The 22,879-nt window shown below is 43.9% G+C and overlaps 5 protein-coding genes across 9 annotated transcripts; 3 read left to right on the top strand and 2 right to left on the bottom strand.

The window, feature by feature from the left end:
- The first annotated feature begins 99 nt into the window (after nucleotides 1-99).
- Nucleotides 100-22,856, top strand: LOC128892270 (ribonuclease P protein subunit p25-like protein). 2 transcript variants are annotated; one of them, XM_054152569.1, is made up of 5 exons: nucleotides 100-236; nucleotides 21,938-22,048; nucleotides 22,118-22,296; nucleotides 22,376-22,486; nucleotides 22,636-22,856. In XM_054152569.1, exons 2-5 carry the CDS (start codon nucleotides 21,938-21,940, stop codon nucleotides 22,850-22,852), a joined length of 618 nt encoding a protein of 205 aa, XP_054008544.1. In that variant the 5' UTR covers nucleotides 100-236; the 3' UTR covers nucleotides 22,853-22,856. The 2 variants fall into 2 exon arrangements, with proteins under 2 accessions (XP_054008544.1, XP_054008543.1); XM_054152568.1 differs by lacking the exon at nucleotides 100-236 and adding an exon at nucleotides 4,217-4,380.
- LOC128892259 (zinc finger protein 714-like) lies at nucleotides 261-4,086 on the top strand. Its single transcript, XM_054152548.1, has one exon. It carries the CDS (start codon nucleotides 784-786, stop codon nucleotides 3,517-3,519), a length of 2,736 nt encoding a protein of 911 aa, XP_054008523.1. The 5' UTR covers nucleotides 261-783; the 3' UTR covers nucleotides 3,520-4,086.
- On the top strand, nucleotides 4,449-5,814 carry LOC128892271 (peptidyl-prolyl cis-trans isomerase H). Its single transcript, XM_054152570.1, has 2 exons — nucleotides 4,449-5,588; nucleotides 5,677-5,814. Exon 1 carries the CDS (start codon nucleotides 4,910-4,912, stop codon nucleotides 5,462-5,464), a length of 555 nt encoding a protein of 184 aa, XP_054008545.1. The 5' UTR covers nucleotides 4,449-4,909; the 3' UTR covers nucleotides 5,465-5,588; nucleotides 5,677-5,814.
- Nucleotides 5,819-10,174, bottom strand: LOC128892265 (aromatic-L-amino-acid decarboxylase-like). The gene is given in 5 exon segments (XM_054152563.1): nucleotides 5,819-7,092; nucleotides 7,191-8,647; nucleotides 9,255-9,467; nucleotides 9,991-10,149; nucleotides 10,151-10,174. Coding segments are annotated over 5 exon segments (1,857 nt in total). The 5' UTR covers nucleotides 10,172-10,174; the 3' UTR covers nucleotides 5,819-7,085.
- LOC128892264 (aromatic-L-amino-acid decarboxylase-like) lies at nucleotides 11,224-20,369 on the bottom strand. Of its 4 annotated transcripts, none has more exons than XR_008461034.1 (15): nucleotides 18,360-20,369; nucleotides 17,504-17,743; nucleotides 17,309-17,422; nucleotides 17,105-17,156; nucleotides 16,958-17,028; nucleotides 16,083-16,325; nucleotides 15,755-15,880; nucleotides 15,448-15,686; nucleotides 14,968-15,142; nucleotides 14,698-14,863; nucleotides 14,571-14,623; nucleotides 13,693-13,889; nucleotides 13,544-13,618; nucleotides 13,166-13,354; nucleotides 11,224-12,786 (listed from the first exon to the last, which is right to left on the bottom strand). XR_008461034.1 is itself a non-coding variant. In XM_054152562.1 (15 exons), exons 2-14 carry the CDS (start codon nucleotides 17,702-17,704, stop codon nucleotides 13,216-13,218), a joined length of 1,851 nt encoding a protein of 616 aa, XP_054008537.1. In that variant the 5' UTR covers nucleotides 17,705-17,743; nucleotides 18,360-20,369; the 3' UTR covers nucleotides 11,224-12,786; nucleotides 13,176-13,215. The 4 variants fall into 4 exon arrangements, 2 of the variants coding, with proteins under 2 accessions (XP_054008537.1, XP_054008536.1); XR_008461035.1 differs by having other exon boundaries at nucleotides 17,504-17,740; nucleotides 18,360-18,405; XM_054152562.1 differs by having other exon boundaries at nucleotides 13,176-13,354.
- Nucleotides 22,857-22,879: the final 23 nt, after the last annotated feature.

Here is a 22,879-nt window from a genome sequence, read left to right as displayed (position 1 = left end):
TTATTATAAATAATCACTTTAATAAAAACAACTAACTAACTATCCCCTGCATAGTAAAACAGGTTCAAGTAATTCCTTTATCGTACGTGCATTTGTGTACTGTAATCGTTCGTGGCTTGTGTCATTCGTGTATCGTACACAAACGAAATTTAACAGAAGGAAAGACACGATTGTTGATTTAGGAATGAACCTTGTTCGCGATATTCTCGACTGACAACGTAATCCCAAACGAACGGGTGAGTACAACACGCTGTAAAAACAAATACTCGAATGCTTGTAAACTTGGTTATTCGAATCTTCTGAAGTATCGAAATATTCAACTTGTTGGGCATTGCGCAAAGTACGCCGACAACTTCAGGTGGCGCACGATTTGCTGCACTTCTGTGCAAATAACCTCGTTACACCATCGTTCGAACGGTGGTGAATTTACAAATTTATATAACAAATAAATCACGCGTGTTAAAATGAATTCCTTGAACATAATTTTACACGTGTAACTCGGCGGTCGTAGAAATTTCATAGACAAAGTTTCGTATGTACACGAAGAAAGTAAAGGTTGACGGTACGCCGTATTGGATTACAGTGTAATAGAAGAAAATACACGTACTGATTTCCATAACTATTCATACGAAGGAAACAATAATTTGTAATGCGTTTACGCACATCGACGAGTACCGCTTGGTTATCAGTAGTGACAGGACCTAACTTAACATGAGGTGAAACTAGGTTCATCAAGATTTTATATAATATTAGCTTCCAGTGTTTTTCAAACAATACTACGCAATGGAAGCTCATGAAAACGAACAGTATGTTACGTTTCCTCTTTCTGGGGTACACGACGGTGTACAAGATAATATGGTATCTCACGAGGAGATATGCGAACCTGTCGATGAGTGCATCCTTCAAGATGGTCTTACAGAAGTATCTGTCGCAGATGTCAATTCTGGTATAACAGAGGCACAGGTCGCAGTTGAAATTTTAGCAGAACATTCCGATGAGGAAGATGAGAACCGTGTAGTATACCCTATATATATTAAACAAGAGGAACAGCAACAATACACGTCTGGGGACGACGAATCCATGGCTGTTGAAGCTCTCAGACAACTGGGTGGGATGTATCCTTGTTTTGAAGATAAAAAAGTGTCTTGTTCTAATTGCGCAAACCTTTTCACGCAAGATGAGATGGCCAAACATCATACTACGTGCACCTCTACTAAATTATCTTGCATGACTTGTGGGGAAAGATTTGAAAGAAAAATAGACCTCAACAATCATATGGTTTGTCATCAAGTGGATAGGCCGCATGCTTGTAGAACTTGCGGTAATTTATTTCGTTCAAAAAACAACTTAAGATGTCATATGGTAGAAGTACATCAAGTAGAAAGACCTCACAAGTGCACAATATGCGGAGCAGATTTTCAGAGGCCTTCTAGTTTGTCTAACCATATGAAAATTCACACATACGTCGCTGGACGTGCTATCATGCAATCTCAAAGTACTCAGTCTGAGGAAACATTTGGAAAGTGGTCGGAAGATATGACCGAATCCCAGAACAATCAAGCACCATCTTCATCTGTACAAACAGTTCAAACTTACGATACAGTTCACTGGACGGTTCCCTCTTATAATTTTCACAATGAACAGTCAACAGTAAATACAATATCCAGTCCTCAGGAAAAAATAGACACTCTACATGAATTTACTGTAATGCCAAATGGAGAAGTAACACAGTTCGAATACACTCAGCAAAATAATCTAAGTAACCAAGTCAATCAACAATACAATCTCTCATTGAACTCTTTTAATAATACAGATGCAATAGTTAAAGTTGAAACATTATCATATAATAACGAAACTAAGAGGAATTATGTAGGAATTGAAACAAATGGTACAAAGCAATATACTTGTAGACACTGTGGAATTAGCTTTTCTCGTGCAACAGCACTGGTGTCCCATGAAAAAATTCATGCATCTAAAAATTGGAACATGCCAATAGAATGCGAATACTGTGATAAACAGTTTCAAGATGGCAATCATTTAGCTACTCATCAAACAACTTGCGCGAAAAAAATGATGCAAAATAATATAGAACAAGGTACACCTAACAATAAGTGGGGTAAACATTCGTGTTCCGAATGCGGTAAAAAATTTACAACTAAACAAAAAATGTTCAGGCACCAATGGATTCATAGGAAAAAAACCCATTCCTGTGAAGTATGTGGATCTCAGTTTGAAAAACAGAATCAATTGGACGAGCATAGATTATCAGCCCATCCTGGTGATTCGCCATTTACTTGTACAGAATGTGGTAAAAGTTTCGTATCTCGTCAGGGTCTTTGGGAACACGGGAGAACGCATGCTGGAAGTCCTGCTCATTTTCATTGCGACACATGCTCCAAAACGTTTTCATCTAGACAAGGATATTTAATACATCACCGAACTCATACCGGAGAGAGACCATACGGCTGTAAATTTTGTTGGAAAGCATTCAGAGATGGCGGAACATTAAGGAAACACGAACGTATTCACACGGGAGAAAGACCACACGTTTGTCCTCTGTGTTCAAGAGCATTCAATCAAAAAGTTGTTCTGAGAGAACACGTACGATGGGTTCACGCGGCAGGGAAAAACGAAACTGAAGTAACCGGACCTCCGTTCTCTTGTCCTATATGCGGTGCTCTAAATCAAGATCGCGACGAATTATGCGCACATATCGTTAAACACTCTGACCAAATGATAGCAGAAGCAAAAGCCAAAACAAACAATAACGCGTCAAAACCCAAGTCAGTTAAGAAAAAATCAAAAGCATCTCTGACTACTAACTTACCAGAAAAACAAGGATCTGGAAATCGTTTAATTTCGAAAGCTGAACAGAACGAAGCGCTTTTGTCTATTACTGAAACAATTAAATCGGAAGATTTAAATGATGAACAGAATAGTACTTTCCTTGTAGTCACCACAGAAAAACGTAATGAAAATTATATTGCAATATCAGAACTTAAATCTGAAAATGTACAATTGATAGTTAATGAAAAACAAGAAGAAAATATGCATATTTCGCAAACTAATCATAGTCATGGAGGCACTTCTGAACAGGAAGGAAGCAGTCTGCATCCGACGACCAGTCATAGCGAAGTAACTACAATGCATTTAATACAAACTTCGAAACAAAATAACACTTTACATTTAATATCAAAGCAGAACGAATCATTGCCTGTTCTAACACTACCAAATCCTCAGGACCACGAAAACTTTTCCAGTCAAATCGCACAAATAAATAATAGCGATATACCTATGAATATGGTGACTCATCATTCAACTAGACATGATCAAAATATAAAAGATGAGGTTGGACAAGACACGTTAATACAAGAGGGAGCATCTCAGACAGCTGTAATACAAGTCGTACAGTACCATCAACACGAAAGCGACGATGGGGAGGAATTAGTTTGTGGTATTTGTGGAGAATGTTTTGACGACAAAACGGTGTTGATGGAACATGTTAAAATTCATATATAATTGACGTTATTTTCTCGCTATCCAAGTTTGTGATATTCTTGTGCTATCAATGTAACTATGTAGGAAATAACGAACTTGAAAACTTTTTATGTTGGAAAAAGAATTGCGAAATATAGGTATCCAACAATAGTAGTAGAGCACCAGTTTTCTATGTGTCTTGAAAACGCACTGATATTAAAACATAGGGAATTTTCGATTATATTTATACATTTTTAATTGAATGATTTATGTTTTTGATTTACAATTCCCAGATATGCTTTTGCACAGTTAGGTTGTACACTATACATGTGGTTAAATAATGTACATTTATTAAAATAAAATTGGATAGATGATGATTTATATATTAAGTGGAACATATTTATAGTTATGTTGAGGAAAAAGAAGAAAAACATATCGTAAAAAATTAACCTGAGGTTTACGTAGTTCTGCTTGATGCAATTTTATAAATTGTTTGGTCTTTTGAATTAATGTATCGATTTACGATACGTAATTTATAAATGAGCCAAATGCCACATACGATGTAGAATATGAAGTGCAATAAGAAAATAAAGTGCATTTTATTTTCTACGTTTATCTTTTACTTTATATCATATTGAAACATATTTTTTCTTTCGTACGTTACCAACTTTTATCCAGTTTTTTTTATTACGTAACAATTGGCTCCTTCGTATTTGTATTGTCGCGCGCTTTTCGAAACTAATATTGCGGAACAGTCACGTGTTGTTGACGGAATGAAATACGAGTGCGCGTGAATTTTCGAAATAAACAATTATATTTCGTGAATGTATTTTATAATTACTGTATAAGGTGTTACGTGATTTCGATAGCTGTCCATCAACATTCGATACGTCTGGCGAAAAAGTAAGTGAGGTTGAATATTTAGAAAACAATAATGTAAGCACATTTTACGTACACGCGATTTTGAATCTTGTAGAACGAATAGTTATTTATTCGTATTTTCAATTCATATTACGCGATCGACAATATAACGACTTACAACGACTAATATTCCTGATTATTTATATTTAAAATTAAATATTAACCTGTACACCGCATTTAATATCTTCCTCCCCCTTTTATCGCCAGTATATAAGAAAGTATACAGCCAACGTTTCACGTGTGGCATTGTAAACTCAAACACAAAAGAATACTTTGTATAAATGTACTATAATTACGTAAAAAAGATCGAGTTAGAAATATATTTCGTATGGTGAAAGATACGCTTCAAAATAAACAAGTTTTAACCTCAATCGACAACGCGTGGATATCTGTACATGTTGAAGAGGTTATGTTACCGGTGCTTCACTTTACCGAACAAATGATCGTGGAGTAAACAATCCTGAAATAAAATAAGAAAACTTATAGAAAGTTTTTATCGAAACGCGCAAATATGCCTACGTGGAACCAAATTCAAGCTCAACTTCGAAATCCAAATAACCCAGTGGTATTTTTCGACGTATCTGTGGGTACAACAGAAATTGGTCGAATGATCTTCGAGCTTTTCGAAGACGTCTGCCCGAAAACTTCTGAGAATTTTCGACAGTTCTGCACAGGGGAATACAGAAAGGACGGTGTGCCTTTGGGTTTCAAAGGTGCCATTTTTCACAGAGTTATTAAAGACTTTATGATCCAAGGTGGTGACTTTGTAAACGGCGATGGTACTGGAGTCATAAGTATCTATGGCGGTGGAACCTTTCCAGATGAGAATTTTACATTGAAACACGACTCACCTGGGTTATTATCCATGGCTAATAGCGGTAAAGACACCAATGGTTGTCAGTTTTTCATCACATGCGCAAAATGTAATTTCTTAGATGGTAAACATGTTGTTTTTGGAAGAGTTATCGATGGACTTCTCGTTATGAGAAAAGTGGAGAATGTACCTACTGGTCCAAACAATAAACCAAAAATTCCAGTAACTATATCGCAATGTGGACAAATGTAATAGCTAATATAATTGTTATTTATATTTTTATAAAGAATGTACATGTAAAATACAAAAACTTGTATTATATTTTCCTAGAGTAAAGATGGTATTTCAATCGAATGCCTCCCACCATGTTTGTATGGTAAAGCACCTAACTATGTTTTACTCTCACTTCTCTATAAAGTATAATTAAAAGCTAGATTGGTAATTAATTGTGACCATAATTACAGATTTACCTCCAGGCAGTCCATACCTCCTGTTACCTCTGGCTATCTTATGATTCCTTATTAATTCTAAATTGGCTATCAGGACTATCTACTTATTGGTACTTAATACGTAATTATACAGAAATGAAGTGAAAGAATTTGTCGTTTTACGAACTTGGATTTTATTACGTTAGATTTACATATGAAATAAATATTCCATTTCACAATTCATATCGTATCATGCTGGATTAGAATCCAATCTCGTTTAAATAATTAATACGACTTATGACTCGGTTCAATTTTTTTTGGAGGTGAAACATCCAAAGTGAAGACGTACGTACATACGTGATCTAACTCTATAATTAGCATCGATCGACGATAATTTCAACCGTAAAATTTTAGGTCATCCTTTCATACTCCGTTACATCGATCTATTCAGAAACTATTATATATGTGTATTCGTATACAATTCGTTCATTAAATAATTTAACGTCGTATCTCTAAGGTACAATCGATGTATTTAACAGTGACTCTTATTTTGCACAACTACGTATTAATTTTTAATATGTTTTTAATTGTTACACGAATCGATAAGTTGCTTATCCAGTGGCGCGTTATTCTATAGACCAGTGCTTCTCAAACTAGTCCGGGGATCATTACGGATAATAAAAAGTAGCAAATTTTATTGTAATTTTCGTTTATAATGAATCGATTTTATCTAAAATCCTTTATTTAGAGCTGGTGAAGTTTCAGGAACACTGCTATAGACAACAAACAATCGCTTTTGCTCGCAAATTGTGAGGTCCGATTCAAAAATAAATTGTAAGCAGAAATCAACAGTTCTTGTTAATTGGAACGAAAGAGTACTCCATTATCAACCTAACAAATATTTACTCTGTCAATATTTACGTTTACGTTCTGCAGAAATGAAAAACCCAAAAGAAGACTACAATTTCTTGGTACTTGCGGAAGATACAACGCGCCACCGTGCTTATTCTATCTACAATCATTTTCCATTCGATACGAAACAATTATGTTAGCGTCCCGGGACACCGAATTCGGTCATACGAAAATAAAATTCCAGTTGCACTTACGTTTGCGTAAAATCATGCGTGGAGTGGCAAATTCCCGAACGATTTGCCAACATCTCGAGGAAGGTCTGACATCCTTGGCGCATCGTCGAAGACGTCTACGTCGCGAGCGATTACCCTACCGATACTTGTACGTCAAGAAACGCTATCGTAACCCCGTCGTTAAACATACTTCCGTAACGATCTCTCGGAACTCGGATCCACCGCAAGCACCGCTCTCTGAAAAAACAACCATACATTTCGCGCAGTTGCGATATCCCAGACAAAGACGCCTGGTCGGTCGTGCGGTCCTGCCTATCACACAAATCGCGAATCGTCCGGATATCGTCGTCATCGGGATCGTCACGACCTGAAACAACATCACACCGATCATCATCGTCAGCAGCTCACGGCAACGATAGCAGCGGGTCCCTCCTCTTGGGCACCGTGAGCTGTGGCGCGGTCTACCTGCTGTTGCAGAACACGTCTTCCTCAATGGTCTCGACCTGCGAGTTATCGTCGACGACCATGATGGGCGTCGCGCCGTCGTGGAGGCTCGACTTCGAGATGGATCGTTTGTAAACGTCTCTGGTGACGCTTCTGGTGAAGCTGAACTTGCGCACCAGCTTCTTGTCCAACGCGGCGGGACTCTTCGGACCCTTCGCCCGGAACTCGTCCTCGGTACCAGCGTAATGGGCGAGCATCACCTCCGTCGCGTGTTCCTCGATCACGTCTACGGCGTAGTCGATGTCGTCGTCGGTAGCGTTCTCCTTTATCACGCAGAACCGCAGTATGTACTTGCCCATCACTCTGGCCGGTATCATGTGAAGCCTACCGGACGCGTTGATGTTCGCCAGCAACTCCTGATTGATCTCGTCGCTTTCTTTCAGTCTGAAGCAGACCAGACCCACCCTGACGTCGTTCGTGATCTCGAACCTCTTGTCCTTCCTCATCAGGGTCTCGAATCGTCTCGCCAGCCGGATGTGGTTCCTTATGTACTTCTGCAGCCCGGTGATCCCGTACGATCTCATCACGAACCAGAGCTTGAGGGCCCTGAAACGTCTGCTCAGAGGGATGCCCCAGTGACGATAGTCGATCGACTCTCCCGATCTGGCGTGCTGAAGGTACAGAGGATCGACTACCAAGGCGGACGTCAACTTGACGCGATCGCGTACCCAGAGGCAGGAGCAATCGAAGTTTACCAGCAGCCATTTGTTGGGATTCGTATTGAACGAGTCCGCGTGCTCTATGCCAGCCATCAGGGGCCTCATTTCGGGACAGATGAAGGCGTTTCCTGCGTAGGCGCCGTCCACGTGTAACCACACGTTGGGATAGAGCTTGCACACGGGACCGATCTCGACTAGGTTGTCGAAGGCGCAGGATCCCGTGGTCCCGAAGCTGGTGGAGACGAAGAATGGCACCAGACCGTTAGCCACGTCCTCGCGGATGGCAGCCTCCAGCCGTTTGCCTCGTAGAGAGCCTTTCTCGTCGGGCTCCAGAACTCGAAGCTTCACCAGGCCGATCATCGCCGCCTTCTCCACGCATGAGTGCGCTTCTGTGGAACAATAGGCCACCAGACGCGGTAAGAAGGCAGAGTCCTCGGTGTTTGGATCCTGCTCCTTGAGGGTCCTGATCGCTTGGGTGCGCGCCGCCAGCATGGTGACCAGGATACACTCGGAAGCGGAACCTTGGATCACCCCGCCGCCTTTCGAGGTCTTGTTCTCGGCCAGGAACGCCGGTGGAAGGTCTATCGCCTTCGCGTACCAGTCGAGAACGATCGTTTCCAGTTCCGTGCAAGCGGGACTGGCCGCCCACGAGAACCCTATGCAACCGATGGCATCGGACAGCATGTCCCCGAGGATCGAAGGGAACGAGTTCCCCGCTGGAAAGTAGGCGTGGAACCGTGGATGCTGCCAGTGGGTGATCTGAAAATCGACAGGGCGTCTGTCACAAGGATATCATCCGGAATGTTTTTTAAAACTTTTGTTACTTCGATGGTTTCAGGATGTACGAATCTTTACGGCGATCGAACGGAGAGAAGTTAGCAGAGATTGTACAGATAATTAAGCAAGTTACTCGGATCTTGTCTTGGATCGGAAAATGAACGGTACGATGGCAGTTTACGCAACGTTTGAAGATTAGAACGCGTCACGTATTATAGTGATTGTTATTGCAGACAGAAAGAGAGTACGCACTTCGCCGTCTCCAGTTTTTAAGGAAGAGTACAGAAGTGGTCTCGATCGAAGCAAGAGTTAAGAATCCTCTGCCGAAATTAAGAGCCGACTTTAAAACGGTTAAGAACCACTGGATCAGATTATAAACCGGGGTTATGGTATTTATAGACAGATGGCGTTGACGGCTGATTGTATAAAAGTTTAGTCTCATGACTTAATTGCTGGACCGTGTCGTTCCACGGGGAAGGAGTAGCGTCTGTTCACGGTCGCCTTACTTTTTACTATTTTTTCGTGTTCGCGAATATTATTAACATCGAAAGAGGTCGGAATCGATAATCGAGCCACGGCCGGCACTCACCCCGGGCATTATCTTGCAGTCGACGTCCCGCATTATGGCGTCCCATGGCTCCCCTTTCGCTGGCGCCTCCTTCGGCAGAAGGGGCCTCAGGTAACCGGGGTCCACGTTCGCCGTCACTCTCTTCCCTTCCAGGGTGCGCAGGTACTCGCAGATATACTCTATCATCTGCTTGCCGCGTACTTGAAACTCATCGATGTTCATGATAGTCACCGGCTGCAATGGAATTTCGAGGAAACGTTGTAACGTTTGTCATCGAAACTCGCCACGATTGAGCACGTACTCGACAAACATGTACGTGATCGTGACTGTTTCCGGCACCCTTTATCGATACGCGGAATTAAATCAACGTCACTTGGCGAGAAATACTTGGACGACGAAAGAAATCTGAATTAAATTGCCGTGAAACGGGCTTCGTTTCCACCGAAACTCGAACAAGATTGACTCTATTTTCTTCGATGTTTAAATTTATATTCGAATCGACGAAAGACCTCGTATGGTGCAAAAGCGACTGTAACGAAGGGTGCGTTTCATCCCTGTTATTACGAGATATATCAGCGGTATTCGATAAGAAAATTCTGTACGGATTTTATGCAGAGAATCGAAAACTGGGATAAAAGAGAATCACGAGCAACGACGGTGTCGTCTTATTTAATAATAAATCACTGCTGTGGCTTGTACTTTTTCACTCACTTTTCTCAGTTAACCGACGAAAAAAACCGATCGACTCGGACGATACGTCGGTTGCTCGTACCGAGCACGGTTCCTCCGCTGTGTGGGACGGCCGCTGTTTCGAAATCGTTGTTGCGCGACTCTGCTTCAGAGGAAACGCGTAACAGGTATGCCCCGCGTCGGAACGGAGACTGGTAGCACCTGCCAAAGCGCCGGTCAGTTTTATTGCGCGCCTCCTCTTCGTACATCCCTGCTTCACGCGGATAAACTTGAGGCGGTACTTCGGACGATCGTGAACGATTTTTAATTTATCTGCTTCATTCTAGCCCGCGACACCCGAGCGTCCACCGTGACGGTTATCGAACGAATCGACACACGAAAATGGTGCAGCGCGTTCACCCTCGCCTACAAACATTTGCGATAACTGATCGAATTCCATGGTGTTATATACGATACAATACGAGTGCTTTTGGAAATGTAATTGTTAAATTATTCTCTGCTCTGTTCGATTCGTTTAGAAGAACTTTTTACGTATTCATAGAATATTTATTGTTAGATTTGGGTCCTCTTTGCAACTCGCGAAGGTTGATCCGATACAAGAGCATAATTGGTAATTTATTATCGTAATATCGTAGTTTTTATAAGTTTTAGAGAGGACCCAAAACCCTTAAGAGAGATTATGAGGTTTCTGCAGAGCAATTCTCAAAATTCAATTCCGTTTCGTTTCACGCGTTCGAGTTGGTTCGTAGGAATAGCATTTTCCACGTAGCCGCGAGCCCTCTCATCGATCGTCTCGGCTATTTTAATTGTCGAAAAATCGATTGGCCGCGAATCGATTCCGAAAATTTGAACGAAAATTCGCGCGAAGGGTGGATGGCATCAATGGCGATGCGTCGGGGATGGGGGTTCGGTGCTTGAATAAGCCAGCGTGTTGTCGATGATGCACGGGGAGTAAACTCGCCCCCTCCATCCCCGTTTATAAATAGACGTTTACTCTTCACCTACATTTACAACAACCCGTAGAGAAGCGGTGACAGGTCACCGCTCAATCTTTGTAACGCACACATGGAGACCGCCGTGATCACCATTTTCTCTCGTCGCCACCTTCACGCATGATCTGCTCGCGTCCCGTAGCTTTCGAATTGGATTCTCGGCCGAGGGTTGGCGATCGCCGCGTTCGAATTAATTAATTTCACCAGCCACGCGGGCTTATTCTATATTTGTAAAACTATTCGCATAAACGCGAAAGCTGATAGCGAAAAGCCGACCACGTCGCTCAAAACAAATTGGGATGCGAGTGGTCCGACTGTTGGCGACCAATCGAAATATCAGAGACTAAGGAAACGCTGTGCGTTCGGTACAGCTGTACTTTTATCAAAAGTCTGACTTGCGTATCATTTTGGAGCTTTTTCGGGTATAACGGAATTTAATGAACGAAGGAGTCGTCGAGTAGCTGGCCCTCGAAACATTTTTAACGGTGTTTGCTCTGGTATCAGAGGAGGCTAACGAGGCGTGCTGATAAAACGATGATAGGAATAAATACGAAGGGATGCAGAAGAGTGGACTTTGTAATTAGTATAGAAGGCACACAGACTCACTCGAGCGATTTTTGTCGAGAAATTTTCTTTTGTCGCGAGCTTTCTTTTATATTGTTTAAAGTGAACCCGATACGATCGATTAGAATGTCATCTTTCATCGATTTCTGTCTGTCGCTCCGCCGACGGGAATAATTTACTCTTTCTCGCGAACATGTTCCGTCGCAATCGAGCCGATTCACACGATCGAAATATGTTTTGCCACGGGGTTGCGACTCAAGGAATTGTTTCACGTCGCGTACCCAACATTCCCCAGAGCTCGTCCAACGTAAGTCGATTACGTTCGCGTGTTTCACTCTTGACGTAGCACCATTCGGCGGAATTCTGGGAACACGTACGTTAATGGGACAGTCGCTCGCATTCCACGTCGTCGTTTGCGTAAACTAATCGAAAATGTGAATTAAAATAGAATGGAATGAATATCACGGACGCTTGGAACGTCGAACGCGAAAGGATAAAGAACGCGACAGAGAACGAACAGAATTCAGCTGCATCGGTCACCCTGGTGACCCCAGACTTTTGGAGCATTCAACCAACCTCTTTATGACCTTTTTTTTTTTTTTTTTTTTTTTAACAACATTAAAATGTCAAATCACCAAGTCTTTCTTTTGCAATTTCGTTTTATCCATTTTCAGTTAGTTTATATTCACCATAGAGCGTGCTTTGCCTAACTTAGATAACTTATGCGATACGCTCCATGGTTTTTGTTGGGGAGGTAGCAGCGTAATAACAAGTACTCGATTCTTTATTTCTGAAATCGTTTACTATCGACCTTGTATATATATATATATATATTTATATATCTATATAGGTGTGTATGTTACACGTGTACTGGTGTGTCCGCGTGGAACATGATTCCGTGGCGATCCAAAACAGAGCACATTTATATAAACAGATCGATAAGCAAGTAAAGAAGGTGTACTTGTATTTATCGAGCGCCTCCTTCGGTGGAGCGTTTGAGCTACTACGGTCGCCAGGGGTACGGGAAACGTGAAACTTATTCAACGGCTACTACAAAGTTCAAAAGATCCCTAACGAAAAAACGCAACGAGAACTGATGACGAGGGGGGGGGGGGGGAGGGGGCACACACGCGCATATCTAAACGAGCCATCGATCGATTTCAAACATCGCTCCGTTGTTCGTTGCTGAGCAATTCGGGGACGTCCTTTCCGGTCGATCTCTGCGAACGTGTCGTTCGTTTCCGTCGGGCAGTATCTGGTCCAAGGATCTCTTTCCTCGCTGAACGTTCCATTCCTAGTCCATGCACCTGGAACCGTGTCCGATGAAATGATTAAGATGACTGCGGTACCTGGAGATGATCAGGTATGATTAACCCTTTGCACTCGAGGCCTATTCTTCTGGTATCTTCCAGCAACTTGAGATGCTTTCTTAGCATTCTATCGCCACGAATGCTAAGCTTTGATCGACTTCGAAGATTAGACCTCTAATTTGAGATTCGAGGAACAGGTCACCTTTACTGGACAATTCGAGTTCCAAAGAAATAGAACCTAAAGAAACATTGTTGGTAGATTTGCTGCGTGAAACCTAGTGGTGAGTGAGAGTCGTCTCTCGAGTGGAAAGGGTTCACCGATCAACGTGATCATCGAGAATAATTTGTATAAAAACGATCACTGGTCCACTCCGACCTGGAGAAACCTTAGAAAATGGCTGGACGATTCGAGGATGGAAGGGCACTTTACGCCCTGCCGTTGGGTGATCTTCCACGGGACGGAGAACCAGACGGTGATGGCTCGGGGCTGCAGCCATTGCTGCTGCCGCGACGACTTCCGGTCCCGCCCGCCTTCAGGCGAACCATGGTGTCCAAATGACGAAATCTGAAAGAATTGCCTCCTTATTTTACGTTTCAAGCAACGCAGACTTCCTCGAGCTACAAATAATCCAGATGGAGAAGAAGATTGGGAACGTTTGCTAGAAACCAGGGTAAGAAAATCTTTCGACGATGGAACTATGGGAACTATGGGAACTTAGAAGACAGCGAATGTCCGGATACATTCTGCGAGTACCTGAGTGACAGTTCGCTGGTATCAGCGTCCTTCGCTTGCATCAAGTAGGCCAGTGGCCAGGATATCCACGAACGACTGAAAACACACGTGGATATCAGTGATTCGACGTGACCGGGGACTTTCAACGTAGCAACGTGTTCAAATCTTACGACGCGGGATGGGGATTCGAGCCGATGCCACCGATCGTCGCCTGAGCGTCCAATTTCGCTCCCGTTCTGTTCGGAGTCTTCGTAAATCCTGGCTGAATCGCGGGATCGGACACCATGCGAACGAAGAAGGACCTCCTTTGCTCCAGCGTGGCTTTCCTCTTCTTCTCACGGATGTCTGCCAGCTCGTCCATCACGTCCTGCGATTCGAAAAAGAAGCATGAGCACTTGGAGCTTCGACACTCCTTGGAAACAGAGAAGCAGAAACAGAACCCTAGGCTTCGAATAAATCTGAAGTTTACCGATACATTTGTCTCGTTTCCTCTTTTAAACATTTTCCAAAAACGGAAACGGGATAAACGAGTCGGCGAACTTCGGATTTATTCGAAGCCTATGGTTTTGCCCATCTCTGCTTGACAACTAGTATTTAGGACTTGTGAACTAAATATGCTAATTTTATTGAAATCGACAATGTAAGTACAATTGTACTCGGCAAGAAATAAAAAGAAATTCGTCTGAAAATATTTCGTCGTCGATTTTCTTATTTAACACTTTCGCTGCGGACGAAAATAGGTAGCCGTTCTCTGGGAGCAGCAATTATGATATTTTTTTTAATGAAACATTTCTTACAAATGTTCTAATATATGATTATTTTGAAAAACGTATATTTGAGGTAACTTATTTTATATGTAATATGATTGCCAAACAAAAAAGATGAAAGCTGAAAAATAATAGAAACAACCATATATTTTCAGTTGGACGCAGCGATATTTTCATGTTCGTCGTCCGCGGCGAAAGTGTTAATAAACAAATTTATGTGTATTTAGTAGCAAGACTCTAAGTATTCGATCCTTAGAATCCGAAACGAAAGGACGGGTCACCTTGGACTCCAGCAACTCGGCCAGATAGTCCGTTATGATGCTCCACGCTATGTCTGCAACGTGAAAGAAGGAAATTATGAATCGAGACACGCAAAAATCGTCACGAAAGAACGATGAGATTACTCGCCGACGTCATCGCCAGTGGCATTCGGCGCGGCAAGCGCGAAACGAATCGTGAAGCGTTGATTCACTCTCGCTGGCACCATGTGAAGCTTCCCTGAATCGTTGATGGTGCTCAGAAGCTTTTGATTAAGCTTATCGGAGCCTTTGGCGCGAAAACACACCAATCCCAGCTAAAACGTATCATTTTTCAAATAAATAAAAACGTCACGCTGTTACGCCGACACTCGTCGCGATACTAATGACACCAGATTGGACGGATTACGAGTTAGCTCACCACGACTTCGTTGCAAACTTCGAATCTCGAGTCTTTCTTGACGAGCGCCTCGAATCTTTTCGCCAACTCGATGTGGTTGCGAATGTACGCCTGCAAACCGGATATCCCGTAATTTCTCATGACGAACCACAGTTTCAGGGAGCGAAATCGTCGACTCAGTGGTATGCTCCAATGTCTGCGAACGCGTAACAAAAAATATTCACCCACCGACTGCGAGGCGAATTCAAATTTTGAATCGTTCTTATCAAGCTGTGAGCAGAAGCGAATTCAAGAGGTCATCCTTCGAACCATTATTTTTGTACTAATTATCGTTTACTTTCTTACTTATCGCCAGAAAAGAATATTTTTATGAGATCTGAACAACGCTCGTGAAAGGTTCACGATCACCTGTCTCGAATGGCAGGGTCGAGCGTTAAGAGCAGACGTTGTTCAATCGAAGAGACATATGAAATTCGACCGAAAGGACACTCCAACCGTCACCTGTAATCAATGGCCGTGTCCGCGTGGGTGTGTTGAAGGTAAAGCGGATCGACGACGAGCGCGCTGGTCAGCTTGAACCTGTCCCGAACCCAAAGGCAGGAACAGTCGAAGTTCGTCAGGAGGAATTTATTGGTATTCGTATTGAAAGAGTCCGCGTACTCGATTCCAGCCATCAGGTACTTCAGTTCCGGGCAGATGAAAGCGTTGCCCGCGTACGCAGCGTCCACGTGCAACCATACCTACGAGAAGAATTCCTAATTCGAAGAAATTCGGAGGAACAACCGAGTCCAAGCGTTGGTCGTCTTACGCCTGGATATTTCTTGCAGACCGGTCCTATCTCCTTGAGGTTGTCGAAGGAACAGCAAGCGGTCGTCCCGAGCGTGGTGGACACGAAGAATGGGATGTATCCCTCGGCGGTATCGGCCTCGATCGCCTAACATGAGAATCGAGCGTGTACAAGTATGCATGTTTTCAAGTATGCATGTATGACGAGCATCGTTCAATTAAAAATATCGATTAAGGTATTTCCGTGGACCAGTAAGACTCTTACAAAAATATCCAATTGTATTTTTGTACCTTAAACGTAAATCGTACTTTCGATCAGTTTCTTTTTTTAACTCGTGCAATTTTAATACCTGACGCAGAGTTTCGCCACGCATTACGCTCTTCTCGTCGGGCTCCAAGATCCTCAGTTTCACGAAACAGATCATGGCGTCTTTCTCGACGCAGCTGTGACTCTCTCGGCTGCAATAAGCCATCAGCTTCCCGAGAAGAGCAGTTTCGTCCAAGTGTGCATGAGCAGGCGACTCCTTGAGCCTGGCGATAGCTTGCGCCCTCGCTGCCAGCATGCAAACCAAGATGCACTCCGAGGCTGAGCCCTGAAGTTCCATTCGTCGCAAAGAACATTTTTTAAATATCCTCCTTGAATATTAAATACTGTCCGCGAGACGATAGCTGTTTTTTCTTTGAAAAATATGACCGACCGCGAGATGTTGCCATGAATATTAATATCTAATTTAGCAGGTGTAGTAATAACGGCGGTAACCAACGCGGCGAGAAATAAATTTTTATTAGACCTCCAACACTTCTGCCTTGACGCAGGCGCTCTTCGGAAAATAGAAGAAGCGGTACTGTACGATAGCGGAAATGTTAAGTTTAACCCTTTGCACTCGAGGTCTTTTATCTGGTATCTTCCAGCAACTCGAGATGTTTCTTAGCATCCTATTGCCATGAATTCTGAGCTATCGAGATTTTAGAACAAGGTCACCTTTACCTCACCGAAAATCATTTTATCGACGCTTCGAGCTCTAAAGAAATGAAACTTAAAGAAACATTAGGTATCGTAGATTTGCTGCGCGAAACCTAATGGTAACTGAGAGTCACCTCTCAAGTGCAAAGAATTAATATACACGAGTCAGGGCGAATATGATTTCTTCAGCGTTTAATTACGGTAGCTCTCAATGTCCTGAAATCGTTCCTGTTTTATGAGATATTTTTTATCAAGTTTTACCTGTATCACGCCGCCTCCCTTGCTCCCAGGATTAAAGTAGAGGAAGTCCGTCGGCAGACCGATAGCTTTGCCTGAAATTCGAACGATCCTGTGAATATTTCGATGAATCGTTCGTCGACATTTGCGATCAATTCGAATGATAATTACCGAACCACTCGCAGACTATCGTCTCGAGCTCCGTGCAGGCTGGACTGGCCGCCTAAAACAAACAAGACGTCGAGGACCACGGTTGATCGGACAAACAACCATCGATCTGTTACATTTGACAGACTGGCATACAGTACGAAACTTGGAGAAAGTTCGGCTCAAAGATCGGGGAAAATTACCGTCGTCGAAAAGCTTGCGACTCACCCATGAAAATCCAATGCAACCTATGGCGTCCGATAGCATATCGCCAAGAATAGATGGGAAAGAATTTCCAGCGGGAAAGTACGCGTGGAACCTTGGATGTTGCCAGTGGGTGATCTGCAAGAAATGCTCCCATCGATATCCAATTTCTCTTTTCGCGTGACCCTCGTTTTTCAAACGACCGTTCTCTTCACTTACTCCGGGCATGATCTTCGACTCGACGTCCTTCATGATGTCCTCCCAGGCTTCGGGCTGCTGCGGCGGTTCCGGAGGTAGCAGGGGCCTCAAATATCCGGGACCGACATCTGGAGTTACCCTTCGGTTGTGGATATTGCTCATGAACTCGCAAATGTACTCCACCATCTCCTTGCCGCGCACACGGAACTCTTGGATGTCCATGGTGATCCGTTTCAGTCTCGACTCCTGATCCGAAACCTTCTGCCCGAATCGAACTCGGTTCAGTGGGGCTAACACCAGCGTCGAATCGAACTCGAAGCAGGAACCACGAATTTCGAATTTACCGAATTACCGCGTAAGGTTTCACGATGGTATCAATCACTAGGTGATCGAAATAGCCAGCTCCCTAGTACGTATCGACACCGATGCGATACTTCTTCACTTTTATTGGCACTGAAGGCTTCTTCGAGCAACTGGTGGTTCACTGCACTATCTCGTTGAAGAATTTTAACGCAGGTGCGAGTATCATTGGTCTCCTCGCGCGTACCTTTCCACGGTTTGTCGAATTTCTCAGCCCGAGACGTTTGATTCTGCCGAGTTTTCTCAACTTTCAAAATTTCATTCGACTGAATTTCTCGATTGTAAGAAAAGCGAATGGACACTCGTTTAGAACGTTAATTAATATTCAGGCCTGCACCAAACTTTTTCAAACATTCGGGAGTGAAATATACACACGTTACCATGTCACTATTCTTTTTTAGATTCTGTACCGTGTCGATCCTCGGGGTTGGAACCCCATTTGGGTACGGTTTCTCGCACTATATTCGGTAATCTTTCGAGGGAATTTCGTGGTCCCCGCGCAGGAGTGTCGTCCTACCTGTTGCTAGTCACGGCGACGAGGATGGACTTCCGATCGGTCCACGTTGGATGAGCCACGACCGAACAATCCCGAGTTACGCTTACCACCGAGGATATACCGAGGATCCAGGCAGCGAGAAGTCTTCGACTCGTGCGCAAACGCGCGTCCTTCCGCGGGGATCTTCCTCGCGGAACCCCGTAGAAAGGACGAACGACAGAGATGGACGAATCTATGCACGATCCAGGACAATTTCCGTCAAGGGGATGCTTGAAATAGACACGTGGGAAGTCATCGTCTGGCTCTGCCATTTCGAGCTCATTTCTGACGTTCCTCGAAGGGCTCCGACAACCGTCACGGCCATGAGAGACGACCACGCGCGTTGACCATTTATTATCCTTCGTGTTAAACTACGTGTCCTTCGTGGATCGATCAAAGGACGTCCTCTTTCTTTTTTGTTTCACGAAAGTTGAAACCAATTTTATAAAATATAACCACCCACTATTATATATTGGTACCGATACATTGGTCGCTGTGTATCAGTTTTTAGGTCGACCCAAACAATGGAAATTTTACATCAGAATCCGAAAGGGCCAAGGGGACTTTTAACGCGATAGTTAATTTATTTCGCTCCCTACGTCTTTCCTGGAGATCAGCGTTCAGTTTTCGATCGGCCACGATTGCCGCGATATCCGTCGTCAAATTGCTCCCAAGTTTGATCATAAGCGTCACCTGTTTCCAAGAGAACAGCATGGAGAACGACGTTCACAGGTATCCCCGAACGACGAAATTTCGCTACCGCGGTGCAACTTGGACGAAGTTCTGGAAAGCGACTCGCGGCACTTCATCATACGTCGACTTGATATTCTTGCGTGAACTTTTACCGAGCAGAGACGCGATGACGGAAAACGTATCGCGGGAGTATGTATTATATTCCCTGAGAAGTTCTTCTAATAAGTTGCTGGACTTTGTTAAACGACGTTTAGTCGAACGTGGATCTTGGTTTATCCTTCGTCTCTCAAGTATTCCGGGCCTTTCCTGTAACTTTCGAAAGAACGAAATCCAGGAAAGACAGTTGCGTCTTTGTTTAAGGGTTGCGAGTAATTCAGAGAATTTTGCTCCTGAGATTTGAGTCTGGAATCGCGAAAGGATGGGATGAAGAGCTTGACGAAGACCAAAATGTTCCAGCAAAAAGTTTCAACACGAAGGACTTTGCGAAGAAAGCGACAGATACCTTGTACAAGTATCCACGTTCTTATATCGCAACGCAATCATGCGATAACACTCGATTGTCAAAGAATGCTTCGATAATTGGGACATTTGCCGTTTCCGATCGGAAAATGAAGAGAACCCAGCGAGCTCGAGTTAGGGGCATCCCCCAAAGGCTGAGTCACCGGAAGGATTCCGCGAATTCGTGGCCAGGGGTGGGATCAAAGGAGGGTTGAACTTCCCGCGACGGGAAATCTCATTCCGCGGGCTGATCGACACGGAAATATGCGTAGAATCGTTCGCACGGCTGGCTGGAATAGGGTTCCGTTCTCCTTCGACCCGGAAAACTTCTCGATCGCAGGTTCCCCTCCGTCGTCGTTCATTCGCGACCGAGTCGAGCATCTTCGGGGCGAAAGAGTTGGCCACTCGAATAAATTGGAAGCCGTGCTTCCAGCAGCCAGCAATGGTTTATTACGGCGGGCGAGGTGCGCGTAGGCATCGTTAAGAAGATGTCAGACGCAGAATGTCCCAGCTACTCGGCGCCCGTTGGCGATGATGGTGGAACCCTTGACCTTTTACCGTTTTTACTGAAACCACGGCACATTAACGATACCGACCGCGTCGTCGACTCGAAATTAGATTCTTGGTACCGAACCGCAAGAACGCGACACTCGAAACTCGTTCACCGACGCTTTCGACGATCCACGATCGAGCAGTCGTTCGACTTGTCGCTTTTTTATCGTCCAACAAGGGCTCTCGAATCCCTGTCGGAGACCCGTGGCAGCTCGACGACGTAGATGCCACGACTATCTGTGACCACTGACTAGGCGCGTACCTCTCGAACGACGATATAGGCCAAATAATGATTTCTGCCTAGGTGCAGAACTAGGGTTAGCTCCGAGGAAGTTTACGGTTAAATGTTTAAATGAAATCGACCGTGGCGGGGATCTCGCCGTCTGCCTAACGAAGTTTAGTGCCACGTGTATAGTAAGTGGAACTTATGGAAACATGAGTGGTATATAAAGCGACACCTTTACGAGTGCTACTACCAAATGTCATCCATTATGCGTCAACTGATTGTAGGTCCTGAACATAATACCTGCCTTCGTTGGCTGTGGCCAGGGTCTTAATATGACAGTCTCGAAGCTGCTACAGAGACGCTGGAAGAGAGGAAATGCGCGCAGTACTGAAACTGGGAACAAGCAACAAGCTGTTCGTTGGTCCACGAGGAACTCGAATTCGAAAAACGTTGTTCCACTCCGAATAGAGTCCATAAAGTACTAAAAATTGGTTTGTTCTCCTTGTACCCACAACGTTCGAGCGACCTATCGTCTTCAACCCCTCGATGTGCCCCTTCTGGTCGTTCCACGCTACCCGTAATTTTCGCAAGTTCTCGAAATGGTGCAACGAACTCGAAAGTAGCCAGTGGCGAGGCTATTCGTGGAGCCGTTCGTACCGTAAGGTGAAACGACGCCCTTTAGGGATAAAAACGTTCATAATGCTGGAATGCAGGGGCGAGGGACTGGCAGGGGTGCTTAATAATGCAATATGGCGTCTTGGCGTCGCGGCGCTATGCCGGCTATGCCGCATACCACCACCATATACGCCTACACTGCAACCCCCTTACGCCCCTTCGGAAGAAGCCACCGGGAGCGGGGGTTTCTACCGTGCAATCGAATGCTGATTGGAAAATATCGATGCGGCTCACCGCAACGGGGAACCATCCCTTCTCGACCGTCAGGTGCTTTTTCCGAGCTTCGCCTCGGAATTCCAGAAATTATATCGGACGCCAACTTTCGAGGGACGTCCCACTTCCATCGTCACCGATATTAATTGACGATCATCGAGATTGGATTGATAGGGAACCGTGAGTCCAAGTGTTGGTCAGGACTTCCTCGAACGATCTCGTAATGGAGATTAGAGAACTCGCTATTCACAGATTTTTAATACATTGCGTGCAAGTAGTAATAATTCATTTTTGAACGCTCTTGAAAAGTTTTCCACTTTGTAACTCCGTGATAGATATATACGTGAAATACCAAGTACTCTATGCGAGTAATATAACAAATCAGTAACATAAAACTATTTTTTATGTTAGAAAAATTTAGAAGAACTAACAACAAAAGCTAACTAAATAAGAACTAAGGATAAGATCAAGTTCAGGAACTCGAGCGGATCACCACGAAGGAACCTGGCAGAACCTTCTGTCCAAGACTGTACAAGGTCGATCCAAGTTCCATGAATGGTTCTGGTGATGCTTGCGAACTCGTGACCCACTGGTAGAGAAACTTACCCTCTCTTTCTCCCTCGCCCACTCAAACCTGGAACCATTTCTGCTATTCTTCCTTGAAGAAACTTTCTAATTTACTCTACTGTTTTCGTTGATGCAGATGGGCAGATCGAACTCGAAGAAGAAAAAATGGACGAAGAACTTGGAGGAAGAGCCAAACGACTCAGGTGTACCGATACCGAACTTGCCAGACAAGTTTCTTCTGATGCGCGTACGTACGCGAAACGTTGCTGAGGACGGAGTGTGCGCTTGAAATTGATACTAAATGACAGTTTTTCAGGTGAAAAGCGGCACGAAGATTAGGAACGTTCTAGGGCACGCGCTGAAAGAGTTTCCCAATTATGGGTGCGTCGTTTGGACATCGGCGGGCCAAGGGATCGGAAAGGCCATTTCCTGCGCGGAATTGTTTAAAAAGAAGCAAGAAGGACTCCATCAAATCACGAACTTACGTTACGTTCAGTGGGTCTTATAAATTGTATCGCAATTGAATCTTCTGACTTAATCCAGGAGAGATCTTTAGTCTAGGTGTGATTTTCAGGTCGGAGAAGTCCAAAGCGGAGGATAAACTCGAGACGAAGACGGAGACTCGTCACGTAGCAGAAATACACATTTTACTAACGAAAGAAGTAAAAGATACGACCGTACCTAGGTAAGATCCAACTTCTTATCTCTCTGATATCGATTACTGAATAATCAGTAAATAATTATAAGAACAATTAGATTTGCTCTGAAAGATTGAAGATTACAAATTACTGATCTGAAAATTATAAGCGACGATTACACGAGTCCGAAATGTAGTTATCAGGCACCCGACGATCGCGGAGAATTCGTGAATGGCGAAGAAATGAAAAATAAGAAGAAGGGTAGGAAACAGGAGGCTGGCGGAGGCAATGTGACCTGTATCGACGCTGAGGAATTCGCAGCGATGGGATTGAGGACCGGTCAGAAAAGGCCGAAGAAAGAGCAGCAAACGGGAATGCCGCCAAGTAAAAGTAAAAAAACGGGGAAACAATGATCGATAACGAGAGGAAGAATATCGAAC

This window comes from Hylaeus anthracinus, unplaced genomic scaffold (assembly GCF_026225885.1).
Source record: "Hylaeus anthracinus isolate JK02 unplaced genomic scaffold, UHH_iyHylAnth1.0_haploid 12002, whole genome shotgun sequence".
NCBI classification, from domain to species: Eukaryota; Metazoa; Arthropoda; class Insecta; order Hymenoptera; family Colletidae; genus Hylaeus; species Hylaeus anthracinus.
The sequence above is the reverse complement of the archived record's forward strand: the minus strand, read 5'-3'. Positions and strand labels throughout refer to the sequence as shown.